General features: G+C 33.9%; 2 protein-coding genes across 2 annotated transcripts in view; one reads left to right on the forward strand and one right to left on the reverse strand.

Moving 5' to 3' along the window:
• Positions 1 to 11,864, reverse strand: part of LOC107751867 (GPI-anchor transamidase-like) — a 46,970-nt gene extending 35,106 nt beyond the window's left edge. The window contains exons 1-8 of the mRNA XM_016567634.1: positions 11,712 to 11,864; positions 7,506 to 7,559; positions 5,212 to 5,303; positions 4,785 to 4,920; positions 4,363 to 4,474; positions 4,187 to 4,283; positions 2,520 to 2,637; positions 1,100 to 1,210 (exon numbers count right to left, since the gene is read on the reverse strand). Coding sequence (XP_016423120.1) covers positions 1,100 to 1,210; positions 2,520 to 2,637; positions 4,187 to 4,283; positions 4,363 to 4,474; positions 4,785 to 4,920; positions 5,212 to 5,303; positions 7,506 to 7,559; positions 11,712 to 11,795 — 804 coding nt within the window. The 5' untranslated portion in view covers positions 11,796 to 11,864. The remainder of the gene's footprint in view (positions 1 to 1,099; positions 1,211 to 2,519; positions 2,638 to 4,186; positions 4,284 to 4,362; positions 4,475 to 4,784; positions 4,921 to 5,211; positions 5,304 to 7,505; positions 7,560 to 11,711) is intronic.
• Positions 11,865 to 13,608: 1,744 nt separating this feature from the next.
• LOC107751871 (adenylate kinase isoenzyme 5-like) overlaps positions 13,609 to 15,114 on the forward strand; it is a 17,425-nt gene continuing 15,919 nt past the window's right edge. Inside the window, exon 1 of the mRNA XM_016567639.1 lies at positions 13,609 to 13,939. Within this exon, the coding sequence (XP_016423125.1) occupies positions 13,880 to 13,939 (60 nt within the window). The 5' untranslated portion in view covers positions 13,609 to 13,879. The remainder of the gene's footprint in view (positions 13,940 to 15,114) is intronic.

Below are 15,114 nucleotides of genomic sequence, written 5' to 3' on the forward strand. Positions count from 1 at the left end.
TATATATATATATATATATATATATATATGCATGTATGTATGTATATGTATATATATATAAAACATTTCTTATTATTATCAATGTTGAAAACAGTTGTCATGACAATTTTTGAGGATAAAGGAAGTTCAAAAGAATATCTATTTGAAATAGACATTTTTTGCAACAACGTAAAAGTCTTTACTGTCACTTTGGTGAATGTTATTCATTCATTCTTACTGAATAAAAGTACTGATTTCTTTCAAAACAACAACAAATAAAAACAAACAAAAAATTAAAAATCTTACTGACCCCAAACTTTTGAACAGAAATATATATGTATTTATAGCTGGAATGACAACAAACCAACCTTGACCTGGCTTCTAAACAACATTTACTGAACATCCAGTTCAGAGGCCAATTTTAAGAGCGTACTTGATGCAATTTCAGAATTAAGTTAAAGGAACCTTTGGCGATAGAAGAGCATTATTTCCTAGCACAACTCCCAGTGCACAGTGAAATCCAGAAAGAAATTCCGCAAACCTTCTGATGACAGTGAAAGAGAGATCATTCATGCGAGAGATCATTCATGAGGGTTCAAGTGGCCCTTTTCCATCAACATTAAAACCTCTCTCTTTCTCCCACGGGAAATCAATAATATCGTTGCTAATCCAGCAGAATGGAGAGAGAGCGAGAGAAGAGCACGGGGAACAAAAAAGCACCAAAAAAGAGGCTGTTGTTGGACCGGTTTGATCAGGGAAGCACCGTGCCAAGCAGAGAGGATGTGGAGGGCAGGAGAGATCAAAATGGATTGTGGGAGTTGGTGGGACTCCAACCACAGATGAATGGAAGAGAAACTCAAGCTCACCCAGGCCTTCAGAGAAAAGGTCTCTCTCCTGACTGTTTCAAAGCTGTCTGACCTACACATGTATTAGCCACTCTGTTTAAAGTGGCGTGCTAAGAGACCTGTGGTCCACAAGGCCATTCTTTTCATCTGAGGCGACAGGACGTCTTTGTGACGGACGCTTTTTAAGTTCAGTTCGTCCCAGTGGATAAAGCATTCTCCTTATCATTTGTCTGGAATTATAAACAGGCACCAAACAAACACACACACACACTTACCAGATCGTTCATGTTGGCTTGGCTAGCGGGGTGGACTTCCTCCAGGAACTCCAGTAAGTAGAAGGTGTACTTGTCCATCAAATGGACCCCTATTGCCAAGTCTGGCTGATGCTGTATGGACAAAACAATACAGGTGAACCAATTCCAATCTTCTATACTCTCCTAATAATTTAAAATCTGTATTAACTATAAATGTTCAGGGCTTTCTACGGAGTCATGGTGTACAGATGTAGAGTCTAGTCTAGTTTAGTGTATTGTAGCCTGTTCACACCAAGTCCAATGTGACTAGATAAAACGATAAAAAATGTTTGCAATCAATTTTTTTTGCACTAAAAAGTATTAACAGAGGTTTATTTACACTTTGTCTTTTGACAAAAAATCCTTTAAATGTATCCCATATTTCGTCATATTTTATTAATCACATTATTATTTCTATAAATTTTATCTTGTCAAATGTTATTCTTTTTCACATATTTTATCAAATTTTGAAATATTTAAAAAATTTGTAAACATTTATTAAAGCGTATATTAAACATATAAATATGTCCTTGTAAAAAAAAAAAACAGTATGTTTTAATGAAAATTATAGCCATGATACTGTACATATTGTTCTGCCTCATCTTTATTACACTAGACAAAATAGTAACAAACCATTCAGAATAATTTTTCATAAATAATTTCATTAACAAGATTAACAATGCTCACGTGGCTGCTCAGATTAAACATTTTAGATACACTTACGTTCAAAAGTTTGAAGTCGGCAAGATTTTTTGTTTTGTTTTGTTTTTGAAGGACTGCATATATTTGATCAAAAATACAGTAAAAACTGTAATATTGTGAAATATTAATACAATTTGAAATAAGTATTCTCATTTACTTTAAATGTGATATCTTCCAGTCTCCAGTGTCACATGATCCATCCGAAATCATTCTAATCCTAATTATAATATGCTGATTTGGACATTTGAATATTCAGAAGAACTGGATTTATTTGAAATAAAATTATTTCGTTACATTATAAATGTCTTTACTGTCACTTTTTATTAATTTAATGCATGCTTGCTAAAAAAAAAGTATTAATTTCTTTTTAAAAAATCTGAAATATCTTACTGTAATGATCCATAAGCCATATATTAAATTTGGTCGGCATGAATTTATAAAGCTGATTAATTAATCAAAGCAGTTAGCACACGTTCCAGGAACACACCTATCCTTGATGCTCGTTTGGTTTGATCCCAGACCTCATCATGTCCCAAATCATCCTGATTTCCCATCCATTTAAGCTCCAAAAACCTTGTTGTCTATGATTTTTATGTCAATGATTTTCAAAGGTTCTGCAGAATTGTAATAATATCCAACAGCTACAACTAATGTTAATTGTCAGGAGTGCAGAAGATCAAGAGCAGAAGGTTTGACTCACTGAGAGCGAGTCCTCTCCCACTTGACTGCTGGCCAGGGCCATGAGGTTGGGCGAGTAAAACCTCTCATACATGGAGGCCCCCTGGCACGTGTCTATGATGAACAACAACTCGTTGTACCTGCAAAGAAAGGAGGCCGTTTTAGAGCCGGTTGATTCTTGTCAGTTTTAAATTACTTTCCTTTTTATAACATTGCAATTTAATGTCATTTATAATTAAAGCCGGTTGTGAAGTAATAATAGCCAGATCTGACCTGCAGCACAGGGATCAAGGCTGTCTGAGCCACGTTCACTATACAACCAACACAGCACTCACTGCAAGTCGTTGCCACGGTAACCAAGAACCCAGCATCCATTAATGCTCCATTCACAAAATGAAATATATAATAAAAATTAGAAACCCATTCTGGCCATCTCTGACTAGCGAGAGAGAGAATGAGAAGGCTTGATATCGCATGAACCTAAGATGTAATGGGGGAGCAATGAAGCACAAAAGGGGCTTTACTAAGTTATTGGATCAAGCCTGCAATTACCACATTGACAGGCACAAAACATCCTGTGCTGTAGTCCTCTACAGGAAGAGAGGAAGCTCTCATTGCACCTCACTCTAGCCTCCCACAATATTTACACTGCGCTGGAACCTAAACAGACTATTAGATCATTTATAACACACAATTAGTACGTTAGGCAGCTGCAGCGCTTCATCCATGTACATCAACACTGTGTCCAGGAGCCACACAATGAAGGCTAGACTGCATATTTTATGTTGTGCTTTGATGTCATTTAATGTGCGTTTTGGAATTTGTTTTGGTCAATTTCTGCTATTTGCTCTCTGCAGTAAGTACACAATTATTAAGCTGAATGAATACATTTGCTGATACGACTGGAAGTGTGACATTGCTTTTATTCAACGGTTGAACAAGCATTCAATGAACATTTATACTGAGTAACTTAAGTACTTTTATTTTTCCTCCTCCAAGGAAAAAAGTTTCAAAGAAACCAAGCCGTTACTAAATGAATCTGATTTTGTATGAATCTGTTGAGTGCTAATAAAGATAGTCGTTGTTTTATTCTTCAATAAATCAGGGATGAACTTACAGTGCACGAGGATATAGGGGCAAATTCAGCCTAGATCCTGTATATTTTTTTAAAAACAAACTAAATAAATAAATAAATATCCACTTCAACTGTCTCAGGCCACATTCACACTGTTGTCTTTATGGAAACCATAAATGACTACACAACAATAATAATAATAATAATAATAATAATTATTATTATTATTATTAGTAGTAGTAGTAGTAGTAGTAGTAGTAGTAGTAGTAGTATTAATTTAATTTTAAAAACCATAATAATATATAAATAATATTATTTAGTGATAATAATAACACATTTTCATCCAAATCATCTTACAGTACACTTGTTATAGTGGCAGTCTCTCTGTAACAACCCAAAGTTAAGTGGCTCGGTCAAGGGTATAACAGTGATATCCATGAATAGGGTGTGGGATTCAAACCTGTAACCATTCATTTACCAGGACAGATCTTTCACCACAAGATTGAGATCGTCATAAATCAATGACATAAATCAATATGTCATAAATCAATCATATGTGATAAATCAAGATGCTACAGTTACTGTGTGTCCACTGCATCTCTTTCAATAATTACCTTCTCTTTTGCCACATCTGCTCAAAAGCATCAGCCAGCTCCATGTTGCTGATCTCTTCAGAGTCCTGGAACTTCAGGAAGCCGTTTCCACCGTGACCTGTAAAAACAAAGACACACAGATTCAGAAAAAAAAGAAGAAATGCAAAAGCCAGTAATGAGTCTGTTACCGGTCTGACCTGTCAGGTAGATGAGAATGTTGCTGCGGTCGTCGGAAAGCAGACGTTTGGATCGAGGGGTGCTGGGGGGGAGACGCCCTGTCAGGACTCGCAGAAAATTCTCAACTGTGACCTGTAAAACAAAAAGAAATGCTTTTAAAATAAGGCCTGCCACAAAAAGATGGCATCTCAAAAATGACTGTCCTTAAAAGTGAGTAATTGGTTCTTAAAAAATAAAAAATAAAAACACCAATCATTCAGGAAACATCACTATTGTGTGCTGCTCAGAGACGAGCAATAGTCGATTCTGCTTTGACTTCGCTTAGAAATATTTTCATTAAAGGGGTCATATGATGCGATTTCAAGTTTTCCTTTCTCTTTGAAGTGTTCATTTTCTTGTGCTGAAACAGAACAAGTTAGTTTAAAACCAAAAGCAACTTCACCTCATATCCGCGGTAATCCACCTCCACGTCATCTCCATACACATTCAGCTCCATATTCTTATGACTGAACACAGTGGCTGGTTTGGGGTTTCTATAGTTACAGGCCATATCATCGGCTAGCATCAGCACAATGTGACTGGGAAAGCAGAGCAAACACATCTAATCAGAGCAGACAGGAACACAACCATCACTGACTCGGTGTGACAAAAGAGCACACATGCAGCTATCTCTGGAGAAAACAGATATTTTCTCAATTTTTCTCCACATTTAAATAATGTGTCACTGTGTAATGAGGATGCCAGGAGGCAAAAATAGTTGATATACAATAGATTGGTCCAATTATATTGTCGTTCAACAGGCCACTGTTTTTTAAATGTGTCTTGAGAAGATGCTTTAGAGCATAATTGAAGCAAATGAGTAAGTTTACCTGTCTGGAATGCCCAGTCTCTTTACACTTCTGTATACCGACAGCGTGTTCGCCACATGCCGATAATTAAACCAGAATCTAGACGTGCAGACCTAGACATAAACACGATTATAAACTCCAAAAAACATGGCAAAAAGCAGCAATTAAGAAAACATGTTGGCAAGCTGAAATTCAAAAAACATTATAAAATCATGTAATGCGTCTAAATTAGCTTTTCTTCTTCTTCTTTTCTATTATTGCTATTATATGCTAGTACAATTTATCTATATGTACCCTTAATTACATTAATGCTAACCGGCAATAAATCCCTGTGTTAACTTTAACCAAGATTTTTACAAAACCTATAACAGCAGCCTAAAACAATGGTTAAACAGCATTAACCAAATGTATTTGTTGTCTTGCTTCTTCTCCTATTTAGATTTAATATATTTTTATTTTACTTTTAGTTTAGTAATAGTAGTAGTAATTTTATAACTTCAACTTTAAGTTTAAGTGTATTTATATGTAATATAATATGTATTTATATGTATATTTTATTCAGCTTTATTTTAATGATCAAAAACTATTTTAAATATAGTTTTAATTAACAATAACAATACTGACTATAATACAGTGGTTCATAAACAGTGGGTCGGGGCCCACTAGGGGGCCCCAGCAAACTTCTAAGGGGGACTCATCCACCTATTTTTTTTTCCTTTGAAGAAAACTATACCACTGTTTAAAAAACAAAGTCTGATTTTAAAATTGTGATTTCTAAACCTGGAAAAATCATCATGTAAATTATGAGCATATAAATTCATGTAAACTCCATGGGCATTTTATACATTTTATAAATATATACTTCTTACTAGTTATGCCAAGCTCTAAAATAATGAATAAAATATTCTTAAAATAAAAGGTCTGTATCTTAAATCACAAATAACTTGGATGAGGTGTTTGAATATTGTTGTGGGCATCGGGGGTTCTTGAAGTCAAAAAGGTTCAGAACTACTGCTATATAAAATGTCTTCTACGTTGTCACAGGATAAATCTAGTTTACCATGTTGAGCATTTGAAAATGATTTGCTTATCATATGTTGTTGTCTTGTTACGTTTTAGTAACAAAAATACATGTTTAGGATTTGTATTCATTATAAATTCTTATAAATTCTCAAAATTAAAACTTACCAGGACTGCCCAGTTGTTGGTGTGGCCACTGCTGAAAAACTGTCCAGCTTTGGTCTAAAAAAAATAAAAAATCAATATTAATGGTGTACAAATTGAACAAGACTCAACATTTGATTCCAATTCAATTTCATATGTTGTGCGCTCCTTAATGCAGACTAATAATGCATTATTAATTTAATCAAACTCTCAAAAGTAGCACAAAATGTGAAATTTTTCTCTTTCAGGTAAATCCATGGGCAAAAGAAAAGTAAATGGAAACCATACATGCAGTCTTTGTCCATTTTAGCCACTGTATGAAAGCCACTTAAATTAAGTAATATGATGGCAAAGTGCTAACAGCACAAATTGCCTCCACATGTACTGACTGAATGCTGTATGCACTTTATAGAGAAAAATTAAAAGGCATGAAATGACTGCTTTGAGATGCATTTGCAGGAAGTCATGTGACATGAAACATCATGCACAGGTTTTGAACCAGTGGAGTTTAAAACTAGTTAGAAGAAGAAGCCAAATATTGATAAATTAAAACATTCAAATAAGAAAAATATAATTTGACATACTTTTAAAAAGAGTGCTTACTATGAAAATAATATACTTTAAAATAATATATTTAAGTGGGAACTGAATGTAACAATTAAATGTACCGTAGTTTAAATTGATATAAAATGCAATTAGTTGAACTTAAAGGAACACGCCACTATTTTTGAAAATAGGCTCATTTTCCAACTCCCCTAGAGTTAAACAGTTGAGTTTTACCGTTTTCGAATCCATTAAGCTTATCTCCGGGTCTGGCGGTAGCACTTTTAGCTGTAGCTTAGCATAGATCATTGAATCTGATTAGACCATTAGCATCTCGCTCAAAAATGACCAAAGAGTTTCGATATTTTTCCTATTTAAAACTTGACTCTTCTGTAGTTACATCGTGTACTAAGACAGACGGAAAATGAAAAGTTGCGATTTTCTAGGCCGATATGTTGTCACAGGATAAATCTAGTTTACCATGTTGAGCATTTGAAAATGATTTGCTTATCATATGTTGTTGTCTTGTTACGTTTTAGTAACAAAAATACATGTTTAGGATTTGTATTCATTATAAATTCTTATAAATTCTCAAAATTAAAACTTACCAGGACTGCCCAGTTGTTGGTGTGGCCACTGCTGAAAAACTGTCCAGCTTTGGTCTAAAAAAAAAAAAAAATCAATATTAATGGTGTACAAATTGAACAAGACTCAACATTTGATTCCAATTCAATTTCATATGTTGTGCGCTCCTTAATGCAGACTAATAATGCATTATTCATTTAATCAAACTCTCAAAAGTAGCACAAAATGTGAAATTTTTCTCTTTCAGGTAAATCCATGGGCAAAAGAAAAGTAAATGGAAACCATACATGCAGTCTTTGTCCATTTTAGCCACTGTATGAAAGCCACTTAAATTAAGTAATATGATGGCAAAGTGCTAACAGCACAAATTGCCTCCACATGTACTGACTGAATGCTGTATGCACTTTATAGAGAAAAATTAAAAGGCATGAAATGACTGCTTTGAGATGCATTTGCAGGAAGTCATGTGACATGAAACATCATGCACAGGTTTTGAACAAGTGAAGTTTAAAACTAGTTAGAAGAAGAAGCCAAATATTGATAAATTAAAACATTCAAATAAGAAAAATATAATTTGACATACTTTTAAAAAGAGTGCTTACTATGAAAATAATATACTTTAAAATAATATATTTAAGTGGGAACTGAATGTAACAATTAAATGTACCGTAGTTTAAATTGATATAAAATGCAATTAGTTGAACTTAAAGGAACACGCCACTATTTTTGAAAATAGGCTCATTTTCCAACTCATAAGAATTTTCACCGTATATTGTCATCTGAACAAGTAAGTAACAAGTCTGCCACGTTTGTTCTGACCAACTGAGGAAAAAAGCATTACAATAAATTGTGCTACCAATGGTGATTTAATCTAACGATCGATTAGCTCATATCACATCAAACCGTGCAAATTATAATTATTGTTATACTTTATTCTCAGATTATTAATGTTACCAATATCAGCATTGGTGACTATGAGTATAGTGTGTGTGTGTAGATTTCAATTTCTGTACCTTTTAGCACCAAGAGCTTGTAACGCTCAAAAGAGAAAGGAAAAATTGAAATCGCATCATATGACCCCTTTAAGTGATTATAAAGGAAGGGCTATTTGCCTAGGCTAAATATAATCCGTTCAGATTTTGAATAAAAGTTTTGTTTTTCGTGCTCCTACGGCCAGCAACGTTTCGGGAGTGACATATAAATCCCTCATGCTTCACATAAATGTGAGATTCATTTTCGAATGGGAGAAAAATATAATTTGTCAAAATAGATGTTCATTAAGCAATGTAAATGCATGTCCCTAGTAAATAGTTTGTCCCCCCGGTGTAAGCGTGGCCTAAATGTGCTCAGTCTCTATAGAGACAGAGCGACACGCGTCATAATCTGAAAACCACGATTACGTTTCCCTCCAGTGGGCGTAGTTCTCAGAGTAATATGACACTCTATTGTCCCCCCGCTGTGGGCGTGGCCTAAATGCGCTCTGCTTCTATACCACAGCGTGTGATGTCACGGGGTTGCTTTGCTCTGTTGGCCAGTTAAGTAATTTAAGCATTTCTTTATTTTTTGAACACAAAAATTTTATTTTAACACAAATATTTTGGTTTTCATCATAATCTGGATGCATATTCAACATCAAACTGTTTACATCACAAAGTTTTGATCATGGTATCCCAAACATTGTTTTCATAACAAGAGGCGCAACGTGATGTAAACAAACAATGCTTCATACAATATTGTTCATTTGGCATCTTTATTGTTATGTCAGACCTTTCAGACATATTTGCATTACACTGGCTCGTTCACCCAGGGGCATGTCTAGAGAATTTTAAATGGAGGGGTCAGGCTGTGGCACTGCCTCAAAAGAGGGTGGCCGCAAAATGAGCATGATGAGAAAAAAAAAACGTGTAGAATCTATGGTACATTATTAAGAAGCGCAAACCTGCAAATGTTATCTTAGGGAGCTATTTCTACCTGATCTAACCCTTAAATTTGATTTTATCACTGTAACCTAATGTAGGTTGATTAGGTTAATATTTTTAGGGTTGAATAAAATCAAATAAATTAGATGTTACCACATGAGAAATTGCATATATTCAATGAAGAAAAACACTTAAAAGGACTTATAAGCTTTACTCAAATGAAAACACTTTCATCATCCTCATGACAGTACATGCTGGTTTTGTCTCATACTTAAAGGATACAACACGCATCAGTTTTGTTCCGTGCTGAGTTATAGGCCTACAATCAAATCCTCTCGTTACAACATACAGAGTGTATACACAATGTAAATAATAGACTGATTGTGCAGTGTAGAGAGATTCATTGGTCATAACAGAACTTTGTGAGATCGCAATGAACAAAGAGTGACAGCTTTTTACCGATTATAAAGTGAGCGCTCATTGCAAGCTTTCTAGGCTATAATCCATTCAAAATGCAGAACTTTTGTTTTTGGCCACACACATGTTGCAAAGTTTCGGGAATGACATCCGCATATTTATGCGGAATTCACTCTCGACATAGCAGTGACTGACAGTACTGTATAGCAATGGATTGGACAAAATACTTGAAAATGTGCATTAAGACTAGAGTCAAGTCAAGTCAAGTTTATTTGTACAGCGCTTTTCACGATACAAATCATTGCAAAGCAACTTTACAGCAAATTAAGTTTCTACAATATTTAGAGCACCCTCGCTAATTTCAGAAGCACCCTCAGTGATTTATTTCTGCAACTGGGCCTGGTTGATACGATTTTATTGTATAACTATATACAAAAACAACAAAATACAAATGCATTAAATAAAATAATCTAATAAATGCATATTTACAATAAGCACTTAACTCAAATAAGTATTAAATAATAAAATAAATAACTAGAGAAGGCTGACTATAACCAGCTTGCTTCGATTTAGTGGGATAAGCCTACTCTACACCTGAATTTAAAAAAGCCCTTCTGGTCTTCAATGTAATGTTTTTGTGCAGCCATTATGAGAACTTTATGAAAGATCAGATATAATAACTCTGAACAAGCTTTCTATTAATGGAAGAACGTGATTCTTGAAAGAACCTTAAATGAAACATTCCATTTTTATAATTTTGCAAACATTATGGGAACTTACATTTCCCAAGTAGTAACATTTCAAAAATGTTAGATGCAACATCCAACTATAACGTTTCTTAACAATGGCATAATAGGGGCACTTTAACAAACACAATTAGAGCCAATACTGTAAGCCTTTTCATACGAGAGTGTTACGACTGAACTGGCAAGTTCATAGCAAGACTTTCATGCTTGCAAGACTTTGTAGCAAGACTTTCATGCTTATTGGAGCCTTTTGTTTAGCCTATTAGCTGCCATACAGTCGTTTTTGAAGCAATGAGGCCAAGTGTGCTAAGAAATCTAAAAGAAGCTAAAAGAAGCTTATGCAATGTCAAAAACCACAAGTATGTTTTCTTCCTCTCTTTTTTTTTTGTGAAAAAAGTCCAGTGCAGGCCAATGGACCAATGAAGATACAGCTATATGTACTAATGTGTGTCAGTATAAATTTGATTACTAGTGGTTGCAATCGTTTATAAAAGTAATGACTAGTAAATCTTGCAAATCTCTCACTGTACATTGCTATTCTTGTTGTAAAAAAAAAGTTAATAGTTTTGCAGCACTGCAACAGTTATTTTACATAGCTTTATGATAGAAACACGGTACCATCAAAAGTTGGCAGCCCTGGCAATGTATGTTTGACAATTACTTCTGAACAACATACACGATATTTTATGCTTGCTCTCTTTTATTACAAAAGCTTCACAAATGTGCCAGTAAGATGACAATGTTGTGCTTTTTCGTCATCTGAACAGAAAACTGTAAGACGAGATAATGAGTAGGCCTACTGATTAAACAAAGCCAAATGCCTAAAGAAATACATTTGATGTGATCACATGTGATGTTTAGAACAAACTGGCCACCATAATGTAACACAGGCTGTTTCAAAACCTAGTTAGCTCCCTAGGCAGTTACTGTATTTTTGGGCATCACAGTCGTTAGCGTATGTATATGCATGTATGTGCGTGCTTCTATATAACAAATCGTAATTAACACAGCCATGAAATAATAAAAGAAACATTTTAAAAAGAAACCTTTATGCTGAGCTGAAGATATTAGCTACTACTGAAAGCTTCACTGTCAATTCAATGAATCAAAGAAACGTTTTACAACAGCTATGGATAAAGACACTTACCTCAACATAATTACTGTATCCATGTGGTATGGAAACAAGCAAATGAATAAATGCAAATAGTCTCATTAAATTGTAATAATCCATTTTGTTTTGTCATCGGTTCAGTGACAGGCTAGATTTGCAACAGCAAACAGGAAGCGTTATACTTCCGGTTTGATTAAAAGTCCCATTTTCCGAAATAAAAGTCATATCTCTGCTCAGATATTTAGATGTAGCAAAGAAAACGGAGGACATGAGTATATGATGATGCATTGCATTTTTATCAATAACTTTTTCTCATATCCCATAAATTTAAGCAACAACTGTGGTCCCATTTACTGTATAAAGCAGAATTATTATCAACTTTTAATAGGGAACAACCCTTAAAGGGATAGTTCACCCAAAAATGAAAATTCTGTCATCATTTACTCACCCTCATGTCGTTCCAAACCTGTATGAGTTGCTTTCTTATGTTGAATTTTTGGGTGAACTCCCCCTTTAAGCAAAAATGAAGCATTGAATAATGTTTATCATACTTATTTTTCATTTTCAAAATGGTTCTGTATTTATACTATTTTCCCCTACCCACAAATTAATCAGATGAATTTCATGAGTATTCCAACCAGTTTTATGCAGATTAATCTGAAACTGGCTGTTTGTTTATATTTAAGAGTTATTGTGTCAGTCACTTCAGACAGCAGCAGCTCATCTCACCTCACATGATGGATGTTTGAGAATCGAAAGCATTTCCACCTTACAGACGTTGTCTGATTTACACAATAATATATTTCTAGGACCTGATTATCAGCAGGTACCAACAAAGGATTAAGTGAGATTGTGGAAGGCTAAAAATGTCAAAATCCAGCATGGAACATTTGATGCCTTTGTGACACTTACTGTGAAAATTATGTCAGAGGTTACTCCACACTAGTAATATAGGCCAGTGTAGGTTTTAATTAGTCTCATTGATGATTATGATGATGACAAATATTAAACACATCAATTATATTCATTAAATTCATTTTTGTCATCTGCAGTGAGCATGTTATGCCGTTGCTTTAAATGTCATTGTATTTAGGACAATGATTCTCTTTTTTTTTTCAGTTCTATTAAGTTATTCATTCATAAATGTACTTGATTTACTTGAAAATTACTTGATAAGTAGAGAGATTTAAGATTCTAGATTTAAGAAATTAAAGATTTTAATACAAAAAGTATCATTAAAAGGCTGCAATTGCATTAGTAGCTTTTTATTGTTATTAATTCATAACAAGCAGTGAAGAAGTTTATTTTAAAACATTAATATCTGACAACATTTTGTCTGCCAAATCAATACATAGGATGGTGTAACCAACAAGCATGAAGCTATCTTGTCATGTGGCAGTAATACCATAAATCAGGAAATTATATCATATAAATAAGAGCATTATTATTGTTGTTGTTGTTAATCATTCATATGTTGTACAATATAATGCATTTGATCATTTTAACATATACTATCTACATTTAAGTTTGATATAATACATCATGTATATTTATACATTAATTATATATGTATAACTAATTAAAATATTTTAATAAAGTTTTTTAATTAATGTAATATATTTGTATTATTATATGCTTATATTAATATATGAATAAATATAATTTATATATTAGATAATAATAAGATTATTATAAAATGCATTTGTTACATTATATATAAAATATGAATGATTCATTATCATATATTACACAGTGCATACCGTAAAATATGAATTATTAAAATATAAATGACTAGTTATTTAAACATATATTCAAAACTACTTATTACTAAAATAAAACTTTTTTTAAAGATTAAGATGTGCACACAGACAGTATGCTCTCGTTTCATCAGCTCGCATCAGCTGGCCAAACACACGCACTTGAGTCACTCCATCAGCGCGCGGGCAGCGTACAGGTGTATCGCGCTGTGTTAGCGGTTTCAAACACTGAAGAGAGATACTAAAAGACCAAGACTAGAGGAGAGCTTGGAAGCAGCATGTAACAGGCACAGCAGTTTACTGAGAGCGTAGCTGTCTTCATCCACCTAGTTTAGTAGGCACTTGGAGAATGCGTTAAGAGCGCAACAACATCACGGATTCGTGAAGCTGCAGCAGAATACATCCTACACTCAACGCAACAGGATCGATAGTTTTCCAAAAACAGATATGAACACCAACGATGCGAAGGAATATCTCTCCAGGAGAGAGATACCTCAACTGTTTGAGGTGAGCATTTGCGTGTGAACTTTTGTTCGGGTGAATCCTAAAGAAGATGTTTCCACATCAGCTGTTACGAATGAAGAATAACATGAAGAAGTTAGGTTACTTGCATAGAAAGAATTTGATATAAAATGTGATGTCCGACTACTGAGAATCAGTACTGAAAAGAAAACCAATGTTGGTTCGTTATAGGCTTATGAAAAGGTTATGAATATGATTAAAGTTGATTCATAATAACAAGGTAATGATTCATTTAAAGGTTCGTGTATGTGGGGTACTGCGTGTTGTAAATAATGCAAACTGAGTTGTTGAGTGTTGCATCAGATTAGATTATATGGAAATCATCGAGGGTTATGTATGTGCTTATAGTCGCTAGTGTGTGCGCGTTTTTACGCACAAAACTGAAAATGTCGATCGTGTCTGAAATGCGAGTCAGCATGGAGTCAGGACAATCATCGTTGTTTATTATGGTAGTAGGCGTGCTGTCAGAAGCCTACACATGCTTATCAGTCAAGTATGATAAGAAATAACAGGATATAGCAGGCGTATTTAATGACTGTTTTCAGTCACCTATTATTATTTTACTATTGTTTTGTGAACAATTTAATTTTGGAGTCAGTACCTCTCTTTAAACTGTTAGTGGTGCATTTATGAGCGCCATGGCAAAAAATCCCTCTTGCTTAGAGTTTGGGCCGACTTGGGTTGTAAAAACCATGGGCATATTATGTTAGGGTTAGGGTATTTACATCAAATATATAGGAAAGTGTATATTTTAGGAGCTGTCACTCTTCACAATTAGTTTTTCACCATTTTAATCACCTTTGCCTTCTCATTTTAAACTGCCCTGCTGTTTTGAAAGTTTTCAATGTGTAGTCGCTAAAGGGGGGTCATAAAATTATCATGCATAATAATTATAAAAGAATGAGCAAAATGCTGTTAAAGCTTAAAAGTAATTTTAAATGGTTTCACACTGCAATATATCAGCTTCCCATTAATAGCTGAATTCATTTATATTCTAATGACTATGTGTGTGTGTGTGTGTGTGTGTCTACAACTTTTAGAAATATATTTATAGTAGAAATAAATATATTATATAAAAAAATATATAAATATTAGCAATATATTTTGGATGGATGCAAAATGTAAAAATTTTTTTTTTTTTTTAATACGAGGCCCTATAA

The sequence above is a fragment of the Sinocyclocheilus rhinocerous genome, unplaced genomic scaffold, assembly GCF_001515625.1.
Source record: "Sinocyclocheilus rhinocerous isolate Xijiao unplaced genomic scaffold, SAMN03320098_v1.1 scaffold351, whole genome shotgun sequence".
NCBI lineage: Eukaryota > Metazoa > Chordata > Actinopteri > Cypriniformes > Cyprinidae > Sinocyclocheilus > Sinocyclocheilus rhinocerous.